General features: G+C 37.6%; 1 protein-coding gene and 1 pseudogene across 1 annotated transcript; both read left to right on the top strand.

Annotated features, from left to right (window-relative positions):
• Nucleotides 1-10376, top strand: part of LOC131636163 (uncharacterized) — a 43156-nt pseudogene extending 32780 nt beyond the window's left edge.
• Nucleotides 10377-10860: 484 nt separating this feature from the next.
• On the top strand, nt 10861-12015 carry LOC131636162 (uncharacterized). The gene has a single exon (XM_058906820.1). It carries the CDS (start codon nt 10861-10863, stop codon nt 12013-12015), a length of 1155 nt encoding a protein of 384 aa, XP_058762803.1.
• Nucleotides 12016-20486: the final 8471 nt, after the last annotated feature.

Genomic DNA, 20486 nt, shown 5'->3' with positions numbered 1-20486 from the left:
TTTCACTTAAAACCTCATTTTCTTCAAAGTTCATGGACCTTTTTCACCCATTTCCTTAAAGGTCTTGAAGAAACTTTCAACTAGAGTTTTGAAGTATGTAACATGAGCTTTCCAAAATGTCCAAGAGCATGAAAAAATATGGAGTGTAGCTTTGGCTTTGAATTTCTCCATTAGTGATCATTTTCACTTGAAATTTCAAGTCATTTTGCCAAAGTTTTGAACCATATGGTCTATGATCCAAGTAATGATGCATAGATGCAATAATTGGAAGATATTTTCTGATTTGAGACAGATGGGAAAGAGATAAGAAGCATAGCCAATTTTAACCATGGTTTAGTCACTTTAACCATATGCATTTAATGGTAAGATTCCTTTCTATCTCTTAAGTGCCAAATCACCATTCTTGGATCAACTTGCAAGGGCTTGTATTCAGAATCCATGGCCTATAAATAGAGGTGCAAATCACTCTTCAAATCACACCAAAACTTCACAATCATAGGTTTTCTCTCTTCTTTCTTGAATTGCAAGTTTCAAGTTTCAAAGTGAGGTAGAAATCCCAACCTCCAAACCCTTGAAGTTCTGAGCAAAGTGATGCTTCCCACAACTCATAAACATCATATGTGATGTGTCTGATCCATCCATACACCCCAAAAACACCAAAAACTCAGAATCACTACCTCACTTCTCAAATATGCATAACATAAGCCTTATCATGCCAATTTTCATTCAAGCTCAATTATGTCCAATCTAACCATCCAAACACATCCCATATACCATATATGAACTATCCCAACCATCATTCATGATCTGAAACACCTCCATCATCAGATTCGATCCCCACTCCAAGCAACTGCATATCGGGTCCCATGGCTATGCTCAGATGAATTCAGTTCACTCCAAGCATCCAGATATGTTCCATAATCATCATTGAAGCTATCCAGATCAATGCAAAGCATCTGTAACACCTCTATTGAAGAATTCAATCTCTAGTTTTTCCGTTTTTGAAGGTAAGCCTCATGAACTTCAAACTCATACATACATGCATCATAAATGAAAAACTGATTTACCATCTTGTTTCTGCACACATGAGGATCATTAACCCTCAATCAATTGCATCATAACTTGCACATACACGATTTCAGAATGAATCATAGAATTAGGGTTCTTCGTGTTCATCAGAGAATCAATGGCCCTAAAGTGAAAATAAATGAAATTAAATGGTACCATCCTGTTCCTTGTGAAAAAACGAGTAAGATAGACCCTTCACTTGATCGATTTGGTTCAGTTTCAGAGATTTTCAAATTCAAATGGGGATGGTGTTCTTGGCGCCATTTTTTTGCGAAGGAAATTCAAAAATTGAGTTTAAAATATAATCAAATCTTTGCCTTCGTTAATCAGACCACGCGCGTGGTTCAGTTGGTTATGTTTTTGAGTGGTGAGCATGAGGTCGTGGGTTCAACACCCTTAGGGACCAAAACCTTTTTTTAAACACTTTTTTTCTTATTTTTCCTCACAACTTCATCAATTATTTTAACCTATCAAATTAACTCATTTTTTATTCATTTTTTACACACTTCTTATTTTATATATGTGTTTTATGAATATCAAAAAAATCACAAAAAAATATTTATTTAATACATTTTTAATTAAGTTTAAAATGACATATTTTCAAGTGTTTTTAAATACTTTAAATATTGTTTTTCATTTGATTTTTCAAACTTAATCATTTATAAATATTTTGTGACCAAACCCTAATTATTTAGGTCTTAATTAAGCATGAAATTTGTTTTTTATCTTAATTAAGTTGACTTTTGTCAAAATTCAAACCGTTTTAAAACAAGCGATCATAGTTTTTCAAAACGATAAACCTTTTCTTTTTTTGGTTTTCTTTTCAAAAGAAACTATTGATTAAATCTTTTTTTGGATTGATCAATTGATTTTCAACCATGGGCCTCCATGTAGGTATAAGTCCCGAGCCCTTTTGTAAATACCCTTTCCTTTTTCTTTGTACAGTTTTTCTTCAAACAGAAAACTTCTTTCAAAACAAGACTTTCAAACAGTTTTTCAAACGACGAAACCTTGCGTCTGTTAATAAAACAATCAACCATGTTTTATAAAATAAAACAGGGGCCTCCACATAGGTATAAGTCCCATTCCCTTACATGAAATTAGGTATTTCATTGTACATACACCTTTTGTACATACCTCGATCAGTTTGTTATTTATTTTTGAATAACAAATCAAAAAATGAAGGTTTTCTTTAAATCTTCCCAAAAATACCATGGGCCTCCATGTAGGTATAAGTCCCAAGCCCCTCTGTAAATGCATGTTTACATAGCTTTGATTAAACTCAAGTGGGTCTCTCCCCGAGTATAAGTCCCGAGCCCCGTGTATACAAATGGATCATGCTTACAGGTATATTTCCTTCATAAACTCCATTGTATACACACACCTTGTTATATATAACTGTTCATACTTGTTCATATTTGTTCATGTACTTGTTCATATTTGTTCGTACTTGTTCATATTTGTGATTGTGTTATATATATGCTTGTTCAACTTAGTACAACATTAGGTTCCCCATAGCCTCCTATTGGGCTTCGTGCAAAGAATCTCCCTAGTTTAGGTTAGGACATAGAGTATGGTTTCCCGGTGAAATCGCTCTAAGAGCTCAAACCAACTATACCATGCCTCCTCTTGGGCTTCGTACAAACGACTTGTCCCTCCCATAGCCTCCTCTTGGGCTTACAATGCAAGGACCCTGGATTGTCCCTCCCATAGCCTCCTCTTGGGCTTACAATGCAAGGACCCTCGGATAGCCTCCTCTTGGGCTTCGTACAAGGACCCACGGGCTTCTTATAAGCATCCCCATTATCCAAATCAAATACCCTAGGAGATTAGACATTTATCATCTCTATGATAGGAGTATCTCATCTATATCATCACAAACAATCAATCAATCAATCAATCAACTTAACTTTTTTTCCACAAGGCTGGCTAATCAATCAAACCTTTTTGCTACCATATTGGCTGATTAATCAAAGTTTTTGTCACAAGGCTGACTTCATTGAAACTTTTGCCACAAGGCTGGCTGATTAATCAAAACTTTTTGTCACAAGGCTGACTTCATTGAAAGTTTTTGCCACAAGGCTGGCTAAAAAACATCTTTATCATTCTAAGCACCATAAGTGGCATGGCCCAGGGCTTATAATGAAAAGATTTTCAAACAAAAAATCAAACAGATGTATGTGATGATATAGATTAGATACATCGAACATTTAGATGACATTTGTCTCTTTTCCTTTGCTTCCACTAACATAAGTGGGAACTACGATTGCTCTGACTTTCTCAACATCCCTTTGAGAATACGTAGGCACAAGGTCGTATCCTTGGCGAGCAAAACTTCTCCCTCAAACCACTCAAACCTTAGCACCCGTAGACCCGAGCTACAGATGCTCTGATTCCCTCTAAGGGATATGTATGCAGAGGATCGCGATGATCTTTGCGAGCATAATCAAACAAACACCTTAGGTCCCACCTATCTCACAACAGAACCTCTCAATAACACATAATGAAAAACATAGAAAAGAAACCTATAGAGTACTATAGACACGTTGGGTGCTAATACCTTCCCTTCGTATAACCAACCCTCTTACCCAAAGATCTCTCCCCCACTTTTTAAGGTTATTGCAGCTTTTTTCCTTTTCCTACTTTGGAAACAATAAAAAGTTTGGTCGGAACAAAAGAAAAATCATTTTTTTGAGCACTCGAGCCCAAAGAAGGCATCAGGTGTCTCATCCCGAAAAAAGGATAACGATTTTTCCCCGCGACACAGGGTTGTACGCCTTTGAATTAGTATGAGGTTGTTTAAAGGCTTTTTGAATGGCCTGTCGTAGTTTGTGATTTGAAAGGCATTTTGAGTTGCCTGATTAGAAAAGGATAAAAATCCGTAGTGTCGTGGTTTAGTGTATTTTGAGATTTGGGCGTACAACCCTGATTTGATATGGCACCGTTAGATGCGTTGAACAATAGATTTGGTCAGTATAGCTAACGGATTAAGGGGCATTGCTGGTTACTCAGATCGATAGATTGATCGTCGCGGGCAGCAAATTAAAATGCATTTTAATTTTATGTATTATTTATCTCTCGTCTAATGCGACTAATAGCTTTAGTCGGGTCGAGGAGAGAGTTAATGTTAGTGTTTTCTTTGTTGCCGAATGGGCAATGGGATTGGACAAACCCTAATGTTCGGATATACCTAGGGTTTTTATGATTTAATATTAATTAAAAAAAATTGATTAAAATTAATTAAATAAATTACTCGACATAATCGAATAATCGGGAAATAATCCTAATGTTAATTATTGGTATAATCTTATTATTTTATTCCTAAGCAAATTAACTAAACCTAAATATAATTAATTAAACCTAAATATAAACAATACAAAATAAGAAAAATATATAATAAAAACCTGGTAATAATCCAGTGTGACGCTGGTCTTGGATTCCATGATAGGCCCCCAGTCTTATAGACGTTGGATCTTGTGTCGAGGATGATCTGAGGGCCGAGTATTGAGGGTGTACCGCATGTGACCTTGTGTGAGGTGCGTTGGATCCTATGGTGGCATAATTCAAATAAAATAGTAAAATATCACAAGGATGCCAGGGATTGAACCCCCACCCTCTTGGTCACATGTCCATTTACCTTACCAACTGTACTGAAACGGATTAGTCATAGTGTAATGGGACACGAAAATCAAATATGGAAACAAAGATGATTAACAGAAAGTCAAACAAGCCTGTGCGTGGGACCCAGTGGCTCATGAGACAGCCAATCAAGAAGAGGGTAAGTGGGAAGACTTTTGACCGCCCAGTACATGCAAGCCACGCGTGAGGGCGAGAGAGAGCCTAGTTTGACGGACCAATGAGAGGATTTGAACGCGCCACGCGAGCCAGCCCTCTGCTAGCAGCAAATCGACGCCGCCGGAACAGCCGCGAGGGTCATCTTCTCCGGCATGCAAGTTCCTGCGATTTGGAGAAAACGATTTGCCAAAATTGAGAAAACAGCCCAGATTAAGTAAATACCATGCTGCGAGTTTAGTGGTGGTATTCTTGCTCCCTAAAGGTTCCTGCAAACTCAGATACAAAGCTTCATGAGCTTCATGCCCTAATAATGGCGCTTCCATGTCCGGTCACCAAAACTTGCGAGTGAATAGTCAAATTGACTCTAAAACGCCATACAAATTCATTAGCAATGTTAGTTTTGATTGAAACTACCTGTAAGTACGAAACCGATGATGATGATAGTTTTTTAAAAGTGTGAACATGTATACATTAACGTAAGTTGCATGGAGACTCTGTAAATGATGTTTCTTACCTGTACTTACCTCCAGAACAAGATCCAGTCGTTAAATGGCTCTGATTAAGTCTCTCCACTAAGGTTTCAAAATTCAAGCTTTATGTGTGATTTTAAACTTAGAAAACCCTAGCTCTTCTGCCCCCCTTTTCGTCCCCCCTTCTTTGCTGAATATTTTAGAATATATGTGGATGTCTTTAGGGTTTTTTTGTTTGGGCTTGGATCTTTAGGTTTTCCAAGAGAGGAAATTTGACATGAAACTTATATGATTTCTTTCTAAACTTGGTAAATCTCCCTCATAGACCATGCAAACAAATTTTGACTATTTTATGATGTTATATGGGCCTTTAAAGGATTAGTAACCAAACCATGAAATATAATTCAAATGTTTTTTTTTTGTAATTTTAATTAATTTACTTAGCTTTTATTTGCATAAAATCCAAATAAATATGAATAAAAGTTACAAAAATAAATGAATGGATTTATAGGTTCTCATTAGGGCCATGAGTGTGTTCGGAATATAAATTCTAGGCCCATTGGTTAAAAACCAAGTTTTGAACACTTAGGGTTTCATGCACATCTCAAAAATTGCTCAACTTTAACCATGTGTATTTCTCTCAATTTTAACCCTATGGAGGTGTTTTTAATCAATTTAGAAAGCTTAGAGAGTCCTCTAAATGATGTCTTTGGTTTCATCTCAATTGAAGTTTCCATGCTCAAGTTATGAGCTTTGACCCAAAAGGTATATTTCATTGACTTTTTGGAGGACCTATAATGTATTGCGCCATATCTCTTGAATGAAACCTTTCTGGCTTTGGCTTGTGAGAGACAAAGTTGTAGAGAATCAAATTTCCTTCAGAATAGGCTTTGAGTGAGAAATTTCTGATACTCCATGTAGAAGTTATGGCCAGTCAAAGTTGAGTTGACTTTTCCTATGAAAACCCCTAATTTGAACCTTTGCATTTGTTCATCTCTGAGTTTTTATTAATGGATCATGATCAACCTTTGATAAAATGATGGATATGACCACACATACTTGATGTTGACCAAAAATCTTGAAGCTTGACTGTATTTTGACTATAGTTGACTTTTAGGTCAACACAGTCGATTATTGGTCATCTGAGCCATTGAGTGGGAAATCCTTGGGATTAAAGCTTAATAATTGTCATGGAGATACATTGAGACATATGAGACATCTTGAGATCCATTTGAGGCCTTAGAAATTTAAAATCCTTTGATAAAGTGCAAACCCTAGCTTTGAGAGACCCTCGATTAGGAGAGTGTTGTTTTGAACAGTCCCTTGAACTTTGAGCCATTGAAGATGCATAGAGGAACCTTCGATTGAATATAGGAGGGCAAATTTTGGGGTATGACACCCTCAAAAACACCAGTAAGGGAGAAGCTGTTCACACCGTTGACAGTGACCCAACTTAAGAGGAGATCAACAAGGATGGACAAGGGATTGCTAAGAATACCAATGTTACTAAGGATGTCAATGACATCGAAGATAATGAGCACCCCAAGGCCAATACTAAAACTGATACTAATGTGGTATACTTAGATGAGTACTCTGACAATGAATTACTTACCTCCTTGAATCCTAGTGTAGCCAACAAGCTAATGACAAGAAGAAAAGACAAAGCTGTTGTCCAAAGATCCCCTAAAAGGAGCACACAAGTGAAAAGCCCTTCCAAAGACGCAGTTAGGAAGAAGAGTACTTCTGCTGGTCCTATCAAGAGCAAAGTTGTAACTAAAAGTTGTTGGCCCATCAAAATCTTGGAGCAAGGGCATTCCAAACAAAAGAAAGGAGCGGGAAATTGTTGAACCTGACTCTGATGTTTAAGTGAATGTCCCTGACATCCCATCAAGGAAGAAGCCTACAACCAGCAGGCTCGCTGCTAGTATTCCTGAAGTTCCTATCGATAATGTGTCATTCCACAATGCCTCTAGTGCCAGCAGGTGGAAGTATGTACTCCAAAAGAGATTGGCTGTGGAAAGGGAATTGGCTCCAAATGCTCTTGAGAACAAGGAAATATTAGAGCAAATTCAAGAAGCTGGACTATTGAAGACTGTTTGCAATCTTTCCAAGTGGGTAAACAATTTTATGTGTTCTTTATTGTTTTTATGTTATTTTGTTATAATTATATGTGATGTGTAATCGTGGAAGTCATAACATCCAGTAAGACATCGAGTGTGTGTTACTAGAATTTTCAATTGGCATCAGAGCAGGCACCCTGCCTGTTTACATCTTGGTGAGATCTAGGGATATCAAAATTCTAGAACTATGGAGAAGGAACTGTTAGTGTTTGGGAATAGACCACCAATCCTGGATGGCTCTAACTATGACTACTAGAAACCTCGTATGGTAGCAGTCATAAAGTCTGTGGACAGCAAGGCCTGGAGAGCTGTGGAAAGCAGATGGAAACATCCTGAGAAGATTATGGAAGATGGAACCACTGTTCTAATTCTTGAAACTCACTGGAGCAAAACTGAAGAAGAGCTAGCTTTGGGCAACTCCAAGGCCCTAAGTGCCCTATTCAATGGGATTGACAAGAACATATTCAGGCTTGTGCAACACTGTGAGCTAGCTAAAGAAGCCTGGGATATCCTCAAAATAGCACATGAAGGCACGTCCAAGGTAAATATGTCAAGACTTCAAATGCTTACCACAAAGTTTGAAAATCTCAAGATGAAAGAGGATGAAACCATTTATGAATTCTATATGAATGTCCTTGAGATATCAAACAAATCATGAGCCTTAGGAGAAAAAATGGCTGAAGAAAAATAGGTAAGAAAGATTCTCAGATCACTGCCTAAGCGATTTGATATGAAGGTAACTGCCATAGAGGAAGCCCAAGACATCAGCAACATGAAGATGGACGAACTCATTGGGTCTCTACAAACCTTTGAGTCATGCATCTGTGAGTATGTTGAAAAGAATAACAAAAGCACAGCTTTTGTGACCAAAACAGGTGATGATTCGAGAAAAAGCAATGGTGGAAGTGATGAAAATTTGTCAGATGCCATAGCCATGCTTGGAAAACAATTCAACAGACTTTTAAAATGGTTGATCAGAAGTCCAGACCCAATGTCAAGAACACTTCCAATGACATCAGCCAGACTTATGACTCAAGCAAAAGATTTAAAGCGGAGGAGAAACCCAATCAAGGGAAAGGGGTTCAGTGTCATGGATGCGAAGGATTTGGACACATAAAAGCTGAATGTCCTACCTACCACAAAGAGCAAAAGAAAGGAATGTTTGTCACCTGATCGGATGAAGACTCAGATTCGAAAGAAGAAACTGCAAGACATGTCACAGTTCCAACAAGAATCTTTGAATCTGATGATGATTCCAGTGATGATGAGCTAACCTTTGATGAACTTGCTGCCTCATACAAGAAGTTGTGTATGAAGAATGCTGAAGTCTGCAAACAGGTGGAGAAGCAAGTGATAATCATAAGAGAGCTAGAAACTGAGAAGAATAAACATATTGCAACTATAGACTCCCTTAGTAATGAAGTAAGCATGTTGAACTACAAACTTGATCAAATGACCAAGTCGTTCAAAATACTGAACAATGGAACTGATACTCTAGAAGAAATTCTGGAATCTGGACAAAGAACAGGAGACATGTCTGGAGTGGGATTTGTGGTTAAAGAGGAATTTATCTCTGGATTCAGGAGAGAAAAGCCCGAGACTTGTGTGATCAACCAGATGTCAGCGCCAATGTCACAACATCAAAAAAACAGAAGAAGGAGGCATTCAAAGAAGAAATTCCAAAAATGGAGGTGTCATCACCGTGGATGATTTGGTCACATAAAGCCATTCTGTTTCAGACTATTTGAATATCCAGACCAAACTCATCAAGCAAAACCTAAATATGATACCTGTAACAGAAAGCAATAGTGGGCAGCTAAGAAGGTTGCTTTGGTAGCACATACTTCAATAAGGATGCCTGAAAAAGAAGATTGGTACCTTGATAGTGGTTGCTCAAATCATATGACTGGGAGGAAGAACTCTCTAGTAGACCTCAAATTGGAAGGAAACAACTATGTGACTCTGGGTGATGGATAAATAAGAGAAGTCAAAGGTGTTGGGAAGACAGAAGGGCAGGGTATCCCTAATCTAAACAATGTTCTACTTGTACAAGGACTGGCTGCAAACCTTATAAGCATCAGTCAGCTATTTGATGAAGGATTCAATGTCAGGTTCACCAAAGAGGAGTGCATTATCACTAATGAAGTGAATGAGGAAGTCATGAAGGGATTTAGGTCTAAGGATAATTGCTATCTATGGAAGCCTAACACCCCTATCTACCCCTCTGACTACTCCATGATCAGAGAAGAATTAAAAGTTTACTGTCAAGAATCTGATGAATCTGATGAGTCTGATGAATCTGATGAAGAATCATATGTTGGAGATCTCACTATAAGTGAACTATCTACTGGTTTTACTGATACCTGTTTAATGAATGAGAAACTATGTGCAAAAGTAAGGGAGTTTAGAAGTATCAATAGATTTCTGCTAGAAGAAAGAGTAAGCCTTATGATAGACATTACAGATCGGGAAAGAAAACTAGAAAAGTCAAATGTGAGCAACGATCCCAAAAGTCTATCTGAAAGAAATGTCACAGAGAATGTTGCAACAACATCTGAAGACATTGTGAAGGAAAAGGGTATGTTAGGTATTTGTTACCAAAACATATTATAGCAATTAACCTACATGGGGGAATATTTTTTGGGCTTTTTAAAAATCCACGATTTGAAATTTCCCACACTCAGTGTGCATATAAAGCTCCCTCGCTCTCCTAGTCTTCTAAAAATGGCAAAATTACCTATTAGTTCTTCTCGCTACTTACTAAGGTTGAACTACTCGAATTGTTCTCACAGGCGTGACACAGGCTCTGTCTAAAAAAGTTTCACGATGTCTCAGTAATCGAGTGATGGATCTCCCGTATCTGATTCGGCAACACCGGAAGAGTCCTCAAACCCTACTAGGATTCTTTAGGTTGTCCCTTTAAGGAAGATTAGCAGTGACGAAGTAAAGGCCACAAAGCCTAAAATGACACATGCAAAACGGCCTAAGGAGGGTATTCGTAACAAGGGCACCAAACCCTCTTCATCTGCTACCATGGAGGAACTTACTAAAGAAGGATCCAAATATGTTGATAGCACAATTACCAGGAATGTTACTCGCATTCTGCAGAAAAATCATCAAGTTCCTGGAATATCTGTTCCTCTTCAAACTATAATGGCTTATCCCCTCAAAAACACCAGTAAGGCTGAAGCTGTTCACACCGTTGACAGTGACCCAACTGAAGAGGAGATCAACAAGGATGGACAAGGGATTGCTAAGAATACCAATGTTACTGAGGATGTCAATAACATCGAAGATAATGAGCACCCCAAGGCCAATACTGAACTGATACTAATGTGGTAGACTTAGATGAGTACTTTGACAACGAATTACTTACCTCCTTGAATCCTAGTGTAGCCAACAAGCTAATGAGAGGAAGAAAAGACAAAACTGTTGTCCAAAGATCACCTATAAGGAGCACACAAGTGAAAAGCCCTGCCAAAGACACGGTCAGGAAAAAGAGTACTTCTGCTGGTCCTATCAAGAGCAAAGTTGTAACCAAAAGTACAGGAGTTGGCCCATCAAAATCTTGGAGCAAGGTCATTCTAAAGAAAAGAAAGGAGCGGGAAATTGTTGAACCTGAGTCTGATGTTGAAGTGAATGTCCCTGACATCCCATCAAGGAAGAAGCCTACAACCAGCAGGCTTGCGGCTAGTATTCCTGAAGTTCCTATCGATAATGTGTCATTCCACTATGCCTCTAGTGCCAGCAAGTGGAAGTATGTACTCCAAAAGAGATTGGCTGTGGAAAGGGAATTGGCTCCAAATGCTCTTGAGAACAAGGAGATATTAAAGCTAATTCAAGAAGCCGGACTATTGAAGACTGTTTGCAATCTTTCCAAGTGTTATGAGAAGCAGGTCAAAGAATTTGTGGTAAACTTATCTGAAGAATGTGGAAACATCAGGAGTGTGGACTACAAAAAGGTGTTTGTGAGAGGTAAGTGTGTACCATTCTCTCTGTCTGTGATTAATAAATTCTTGGGAAGAAAAGATGAAGCTCAAACTGAGCTGGAAGTAACAGACAACATAGTCTGTCAAGTGATCACAGCCAAGCAGGTAAACAGCTGGCCCCTAAAAGAGAAGCTAACTGCAAGTAAGCTGAGCATCAAGTATGCAATGCTTCACAAGATAGGAGCAGCCAATTGGGTTCCAACAAATCACAAGTCCACTATCTCAATTGTGCTTGGCAGATTTCTGTATGCTGTAGGAACAAAGGCAAAGTTTGATTATGGAGCATATATTTTTTACCAAACCATGAAGCATGCTGGAATCTTCAGTATTAAGGGTCCAATTGCTTTTCCATACCTCTTGTGTGGTATAATTCTGGATCAGTATCCAAACATTCTCAATGAACATGATGTAGTGTGCAAAAGAGAAAGTCCCTTGGCCTTCCATTATAAACTGTTTCAGGGTAAGCATGTTCCAGACATTGTCATGACATCGGCTGAAACTTCCAAATCTGGAGCATCAGTCAGCAAAGAGCTAGAATCTAGAAAAATAGACTTGCAAAGAGCTGGAATCTAGAAAAATATCTCTTGAAAAAATGATATGTACTTTGGAAATAGATGAGAATGAGGAATTTGGAGATACTGAAGAGATGGGAGATAAAGATGAACAAGAATTGGAAGAAGAAAGTGCCAGTCCGGCTGATGGCTCTGAGAAAGAAAGTTCTTCAGACACCTTAAGTGGGTCTGAATTTGGGCAGTAATTGCAGCTGGAGTCCTGTTTGTTTTTTTTTTTGTTTTGTTTTTGTTTGTTTGGTTTGTTCCCTTTCGTTCAGTTTGTATGTTTTTATTTGATTTAGTTCACTTTAAGTTTTTGTTGAACCTATTTAAACTTGGTGGGGGAGAAGACATTTTGTTGGCTTTGGCAACTTTTATGGCCAAACAGGGGGAGAAGTAGTAAATGTGTCACCCCAGAACAACAAGAATGGTGGTTGTGTGTGATCAACAAGTTTAATATGCTTATTTTTATGTTGATCTGTTTGTGCTTGTGCTGGTCTTATGGCTGCTTTCTGATTTGTTTAAGCACTATGTGCATACTGGTCATGTATGCTGTCTATATTGTATTAGCTGATCTTGATTGTGTCTTAGTTACTTTGTGTCCGCTGCAAGTATTTCTCTGATTTGGTGTGAAAGGTTGTTTTAGCCAAAAATTTGCCAAAGGGGGAGATTGAAGGTGTTTTCATGTTGGCTGCATTTGTGGTAAAACATATCTGGTTGATATTGTGTTATGCAGGCTGCATATGTGTGGAGCTAATACAGGTTCTGTAGTGAATGTCATGACCAATGTCATGACATCCGTGTGTGACAGCAGGAGCTGTTATTGTTTATTAATTGTGTTTCCTGATTTCTCTCAATTATCAGTTTAGGAAACCTTTTATTGTGTGCTGAATATTTCATCCAGAAGATCATGCTGACAACACATTTTGTAAACAACCAGATGGCGTGTAAATTAGGTTAACTTGGTTAACCCTAATTTGTTTCTAAAAGAAGCCCAAGGCCCAAGAGCTGCATATAAAAAGACTGCAATCCTAATTTGGAACGCAGACAGAAGATTGTGTATTGTGAAGAACCGTAGTTCTGTAGCTATCTCTTGTGATCCAAGCAATTGTCCTGGATGATTCCGTTGGAATAAGTTGTGTTTGTTTATTGTCACTCAAATCTTTTAAGCACGAGTGTGTGTCTCTTGATTGAAGCTTTTAAGCAGATCAAGGTGTGTTTTTGAAGAGTGTCTTCTATCTGTAATTGTTTATGTTTATTTGTAATCATTGTTGTGATTAAGGGGGAGTGAGTGAAGATACTCAAGTCTAGGAATCGATTGGGATTGCATTGGGTAGGTTTTAAGTGAGGAGTTGTAAATGGGGGAGTTTAACTCCGAATTAATTGTGCTTATATTGGATTCCCTTCCTGGCTTGGTAGCCCCCAGAGTAGGTTGTTTGAAACGAACTGGGTAAACAATTCTGTGTGTTCTTTATTGTTTATTTGCTGTTCTATTATAATTATATGTGTTGTGTAATCGTGGATGTCATAACATCCAGTAAGACATCGAGCGTGTGTTACTAGAATTTTCATAGGATTTAGGCTTGGGATTAGTGGTGGCTTGGAGTTAGGCTTGGGAAATGAAATTAGGTTTGTTAAATGAATTTGGAGCCAAAATTATGATCCAATGGTGTTTATGTCATCAAATGAAGGTACATTATAAGATTGATCCAAATGATGTGGGGAATTGATTGTGCAGTCTAGAACATTCACCTCATACATGAAAGTGGTGACACACTCCTCAAAAGCTGAAAATTGCCTTCATTTATCCAATTTCGCATTGGTGCAATCGATTGCTCTCTTTGTGCAATCGATTGCTTGTTGCAAATCTGGCCCAAAAATAGTGGGTGCAATCGATTGCTCTACTTATGCAATCGATTGCACAAAATTCAGAAGGAAAATATGGTTCAAAACAAGTTGGTGCAATCGATTTCTCTCTTAGTGCAAACTAAATAAACATTGGTGCTCGATAATTCCCCTTACAGATGAAATGAGCATAACACCAAAAACAGAGCTTTAAGTTAAAAGTCTTGATTGATGATTGATATGCGAATGATGTATGATCTTAGGGTCAAAAATTGGGGTATGACAGATGCCCCTATTTAAGTTTCTTTTATCAGGAGATACGAGGATTGGAAATCTTTGTTTTAACGCAGTCGAAGAGACTTAAATATATAAAACACACAATTTTTGAACCTAAGATCTAATGCAATGTTTAATAGATGCATGTGACATGATGAGGAAGTAAGACACCACTAGGGAGAAGAAATAACTCCACTGGGGAAAATAAAATTCTTGTGAGAAGAACTCCACTGGGGGAAACAAGGCTTCGTTGGAGAAATGAGATTTTGCTGGGAAAAGGAACTTTACTGGGGAACATATCTCGCGCCAGAGAAGTTAAAGCATCATCTTTCACTGAGGATGCGAAAATACATCTACTTTCACTGAAATTGGAGAAGGAATATACCAACTTTCACTGAAGGTATGCATGTTACAGAATCATCTTTCACTGGGGACGCAAAAATATACCAATCTTTTATTGAAGGTATAAAAAGAAATACACCATCTTTCATTGAAGGTGAGCTACCAATCTTTCACTGAAGGTAGAAATGGAATGTACCAACTTTTACCGATGGTGAGCTACAAACTCAATAGTTGAAGGTAGAAGAAAATTGAATTACCGCCTCAATAGTTGACGATAAGCTACCAACTCAATAGTTGAAAGTATAAGAAAATTTAATTATCGCCTCAATAGTATACGATAAGCTACCAACTCAATGGTTGAAGGTAGAAGAAAATTGAATTACCGCCTCAATAGTTGACGATAAGCTACCAACTCAATGGTTGAAGGTAGAAGAAAATTGAATTACCGCCTCAATAGTTGACGATAAGCTACCAACTCAATAGTTGAAGGTAGAAGAAAATTGAATTTCCTCCTCAATAGTTGACGATAAGCTACCCACTCAATAGTTGAAGGTAGAAGAAAATTGAATTACCGCCTCAATAGTTGACGATAAGCTACTAACTCAATGGTTGAAGGTATAAGAAAATTGAATTACTTCCTCAATAGATGACGATAAGCTACCAACTCAATGGTTGAAGGTTGAAGAAAAGTGAATTATCGCCTCAATAGTTGACAATAAGCTACCAACTCAATGGTTGAAGGTAGAAGCAACCCAAATTACCGACTCAATAGTTGACGGTAAGGGAAATTTGAATTATAAGCTCCTCTAAGAATAAGGATCAACTTCTTCTTTAATCAAGGATGTGGCTTGAGAAAAGGAACTGGATGCAAACTGTCACTACTGATGAAGGGACTTATCATTTGCTGAGCTTGTTTCATCAACTGGATGCAAATTGTCACTTCTACTGAAGGGAATTACCATTTGATAAGCTTCTTCCATCAATTGGATGCAAATTGTCACTTCTGATGAAGGGACTTACCATTTGCTGAGCTTCTTAATCAATTGGAATCAAGAAGTTCACAAAAGTTGTTCTGTTGGGGATAAAGTCATAGAGATTTTCACTTGCTGATAAGATTGATATGTAGAGACACACAAACTTGCTCAAATAAAGAGGCTTCCATTTGTTGTTAACCAAAACATGATGGGGACAATACAAGTTGCTCAAACTCAGAACATGCCCCTTGCTTTCAAGCACAAATTCCAATGGGGTGCAATAACAACACTGCTGGGAAATAAATAATTTAATATCTGATAGGAACATCAATCTTAAACGGATTCTCCATTGTTGAGGAAAACAAAATCCTCAAGAGGTGCAAAATAAATGCCTTCTCGATCTAGGTTTCTCAGCCTAGAGAGGTTCCAACATAGTATTGCAAGAGACCAAAGTTCAACTCCAGGAACAAACTGGATAGAAACGGTTAAACAAGACTCTACCCAACAAGGAATAAACTCAAATGGGGTTTAGTTCCATCTTGACAAATGTTGAGGAGGAACACTGAAGCAAAATTCATCCATGAGGAACAAACTCAGTGCGGATTTAGAAAGGATAAACAATTTCTGCTTAAGGTAGACACTCTAATGGAGAGAGATCATACACTTTGGGACAACAACATCAAAGAGATTGGATCAAACATTAAGAAGTGCAAGATGAATATGAATTTTTATTCAGCTATGCATGTTATATGTATGAATGAATGAATGTCAAATATATGCTAACAAAAAAACTCTAGGAATGATAAGACATCACAACATAACAGACACTCAAAGAATATCAACAAGCTAGAGACATCAAAGGAAGTCCTCATGAAGACCCATGCTGGGAAACTGCTGAGGATTTAATTGGAGATAAACAGAGGCCATTGAAGGAATCCAAGTCTCTCCACAAGGCTCAAGAAAAAGCTATTGACTAAGGAGAAGATTCGAAGTCAAACTTCAAATATCCGTAAATCCACTGAAGAGATAACACTATGAACTCCACACTAAGGGAAACCAAAAAACTTGTTGGAGATACACATCAAGCAATCTCTTTGGGAACTATCAACCTTTGAGAGGGATAACATATCATCAATTTCTACGGAAAGGGATGGAAGAACCTATCCTTGCAAATTCTGTTATGGGGGATCAGAGAAAATTTCCTTGGAGAAAATCACCATTCTGAACTTCCAGGGGAAATAAGAAGTTATCATCATAGCAAAAGAGTTAACATGCGGGGAATTTTAGTTCAAAACTCAACACAATGTGAGAGAGAAAACCCAACAGTCAACTGCTGTCTCAAAACTTCTTGGTAGAGAGTGACATACTCTAGATTAATCAAGGCAATGACCTTTGTACTTCGAGCTAATGAGGTGATCAAGGTAACTTTTGACTCACAAATTTCCCCAGACAACATGGTCTATGAGAGGAATTTCTTCAAGAGGATTCATAGAAATCCTTGGCGCCATAAGGAATAATTTTCCCCAGATTAATAGTTTCTTGGAGAGATTCGTCAAATCTCAAAGTAACTGCCCTAAATTGACTGTACTTGTCACATTCTTTTGCTTGACAAAGTCTTCAAGCTTTGCCCCACTAGGTAATCAAACTTGTAAAAGCATTATATTGGGAAAACAACACGCCCCTAGCAAAGTTTCAGTTTTCCTACTGATGATCAGATATAAACTACTTGAATTTCAAACAAATGTTTACAAACAGAAAATGTCTTTTTTGAGAATGATAATTACAATGCAACAATTATGTAAGTCTTGAAGCCTTATTGAAAATATGTCACAAAGCCTTGTGAACGAATCACTGGTTAAGGAATGACATTGATTTTTGTATGCATATGATACCAACACAAGTTTTCAGCATAACCTTTTGGGAGTCAGGAACGCTTTTTTATTTAAAGTATGCTTTCAAAATAAACCCTACATCAACTAGGACTTTTGAGGGTTGTAATGTAGCCTGGTTCACGGTTTTCAGAAAAAAGATGTTTAGGCTCAAAGTTTATTTATCCCACCCTAACTTCGTGATTTTCTCCAGTCCTATATTCAGTCAACTTAACATGAGTATTCATCTCTCAAAAGGATTTTGTGTTATTAAGGATCCAATGAAGATTTCTTAGAGTAGCAGTCAACCTTTTGTCTTCATGTTTGTATTCACACAGATTTGTTAATTGTTGAGGACATTCGTTTTGTAGTACTTTCTTTTCATTTTCACTTTTCTTTTATTTTCCCTAACTTTTGCCTGGACTGATTCTTTTGAATTGGTCGTCCAGCGGGATGCTCTAACTTTTGCCTAAGTCACTTGATTTCAAGTTTTAAACTTAGCGAGCTTTTTCCCTATTTTTTTCTTTTTCATTCTATTGATTTGAACAAATCGTGTTGCATTGACTTTAACTTGAATTGTTGAGAGGGATGTGACTGCCTCGCTCCTTGGCGGATGAAGGACAACCATCGAGGTGTCACATTTTCATGCCTTTTGATACGTGGGAGATAACCATTGTGGTTTCACATGATCCAACCTTTGATGTGGATATGACGTGTGTCATACCCTAATTTTGACCCCCCCTGAGATGTCATACCTCCAAACATCTCATCAAACACAAGACAGGTACTCAGAGCAGTCACCTATCCATCTGGTACTTAATCGAGGATGTTCAAAGACAAAAGAGCTCAGGCAAAGGATCAATCAATAAAGGTAATGGTCTCTAAAACAATCACAAGACTCAAATGATTCATTCATTCACCTATGATTGATTAGACACCAGTCATCAAGACTCAGGTTTGCTCAGATCACCAGGCTAGGGTTTTGAGCCCACCAGGGACTGAAATCAGGGACCACATTTGGGAAACCCTAAAAAGCTCCAGGACATCACTCAAATGATTCAATCATCTTCAAATTATCCATATAACAATATCCATTTAGCATTGTACGTCAATTCAAGGTCTACAGTTATCAATTTCATCTGGTCGACAATTAGGGTTTTTGACCTAATTCACTTGGGCAGTTGACTTTTAATCAGGACATGGATCCAAAACTCAAAACATGACTCAAGAACTTATATTACCTCAATATAATCCATTCATATCACCCATTTGAGGAGGAGAACTTGATTCATCACCAAAGTCCAAGATTTCACTTCATTTGGGAAAAGTCAATTGTACAAAATCACCTTTGACTTTTAAGATTATTGGTCAAACCATGACTTTTAAGGATCTATATCATACACATATGATTATTGAAGTCATTTGACCAAAGAAAATCAAGAAAATTCATCAAGGATCAAAAAGTCAACAAAAATCAAAATTAGGGTTTTTAAGGGCATTTTGGGAAACTTAAAATTTTGCTTACACACTCAAAAATCTCCCAACATGAAAGTTGTAGATCTTGCAAAATAAAACAACTTCTCACAATGCAACTTTTTTCAAGAGATCAATCATTTGAGAGATGTGAGCTTTTGAAGTTTTAGGTCATAAAACCTTAGGAAAAAATTCTAAGTGTTTTTAACCTAGTTTTCTTCAAACTTTGGGCCAGATTTTCACAATTTTCCCAAGCGATTTTGAAGAAACTCCAAACTAATGAATTGAATTACATGTTAAGGGCTTTCCAAATTGTGCTCAACCTTCTCCAAATTCATTTTGAGCTAGGAGTTATGCTTGTTCAAAGTTGGCCTCATGAAGAGAAATTATATGTCATGTACAATTTGAAACTTTGCAAATTTGTGCAGATGAATCCACTAATTGATGCTACACGACCCATAACACATAAGTAAATATGCCATGCATTCATTTTCACCATGGCATGAGGATTGGAGAATATTCCCAAAAACAAAAACATGTGATTATGTAATGATTACATTTGGGAATTTATGGCAAATGGATGAATCACCAAAGGAATCTTCTCACCAACCAATTGGAACACACTCTGCATCAGAAATGTCCCCTAAGATCAGATAATATCAATGGATAGGGAGCTATCTCGGTTTGGCCATCATTGCATTTTGGAGATTCTTTGAATTTCTTCATGACCAAGAAACCAAAACTCCCTCACTAATCAAGCTCACTCCTCCAATCTGTACTGGGCACTTTGCCTATAAATACAAGTGCATTCCTCAGTATTGATCACACCAAAGCAACTCTAATTCTTGCTTTCTCCTTATCTCCCTCTTGCTTATAGTTTTCAAGAGTTCTTTGGCAAGAAGAATCGAATTCTTCAAACCAGAGCTTTTCTTTTGAAAGTAAGCTTTCTAACATCTCAAGGAGGTTCATTAGAGGTGATCCAAACATCTGGACCACTTCTGTAAGTGCAAGAACACCATAGTCACTTTCATTTAGGAGCTCGAGCAGTTGGAGGTCTGTAGAACAAATTAGAGGGTGTTAAGCAAGTCTAAGCATTCAGACATATTTATTAGGGTGTAGTGAAGCTATCCAAATGGTCGCAGCTCATCTGTAAGTGCAGAATCACCATCTTCCATTTCTACTTGAAGCTCAAGCAAGAGGGGTCGGGTAGATCATTTCAGAGGTTTTCAAAGCAATCAACAAGGTCCCAGGAAGCTTTTGCAATCATTCACTCAAGGCCAGAAGCTCTCCATCATCATCACGACCTTCAGTTTTAGAGGTAAGTTTTTGAACTCCACCTCTTTAATTTAAGCACTCTTTGTGATAAAACTCGATACCATTTCATTCAGCATCATCAGAGGATTAAAAACCCTCTATCATCATCTTTTTATCTTTCAGTATAGTCATTAATTTGATTTTTAAGTTTTAGGGTTCTTCACATATTATAAGTAATTCAGTAGCTATAGCCAACTATAGTTTGTGATAGTTATATATTTGAGTTCGTGAGAGAAAATGGAATAAGTTTGATGTTTACATCATCTGATTTGGTTAAGAAATGAGAGAACTAGAATTTTGAATTGAGAGAAGCTAGAGGTTGAAGACGAAGATGGTGGTTGGCGCGCCATTTTCAAACATTCCTGGTCAAGTTTAAAATATATTTAATGCAAGGTATTCAT

The sequence above is a fragment of the Vicia villosa genome, unplaced genomic scaffold, assembly GCF_029867415.1.
Source record: "Vicia villosa cultivar HV-30 ecotype Madison, WI unplaced genomic scaffold, Vvil1.0 ctg.001653F_1_1, whole genome shotgun sequence".
In the NCBI taxonomy this organism is placed as follows: Eukaryota; Viridiplantae; Streptophyta; class Magnoliopsida; order Fabales; family Fabaceae; genus Vicia; species Vicia villosa.
The sequence above is the reverse complement of the archived record's forward strand: the minus strand, read 5'-3'. Positions and strand labels throughout refer to the sequence as shown.

Excerpts from the sequence above, each read along its gene's own strand:
- LOC131636162 (XM_058906820.1), top strand. The coding sequence starts at position 10,861 with ATGAGAGGAAGAAAAGACAAAACTGTTGTCCAAAGATCACCTATAAGG.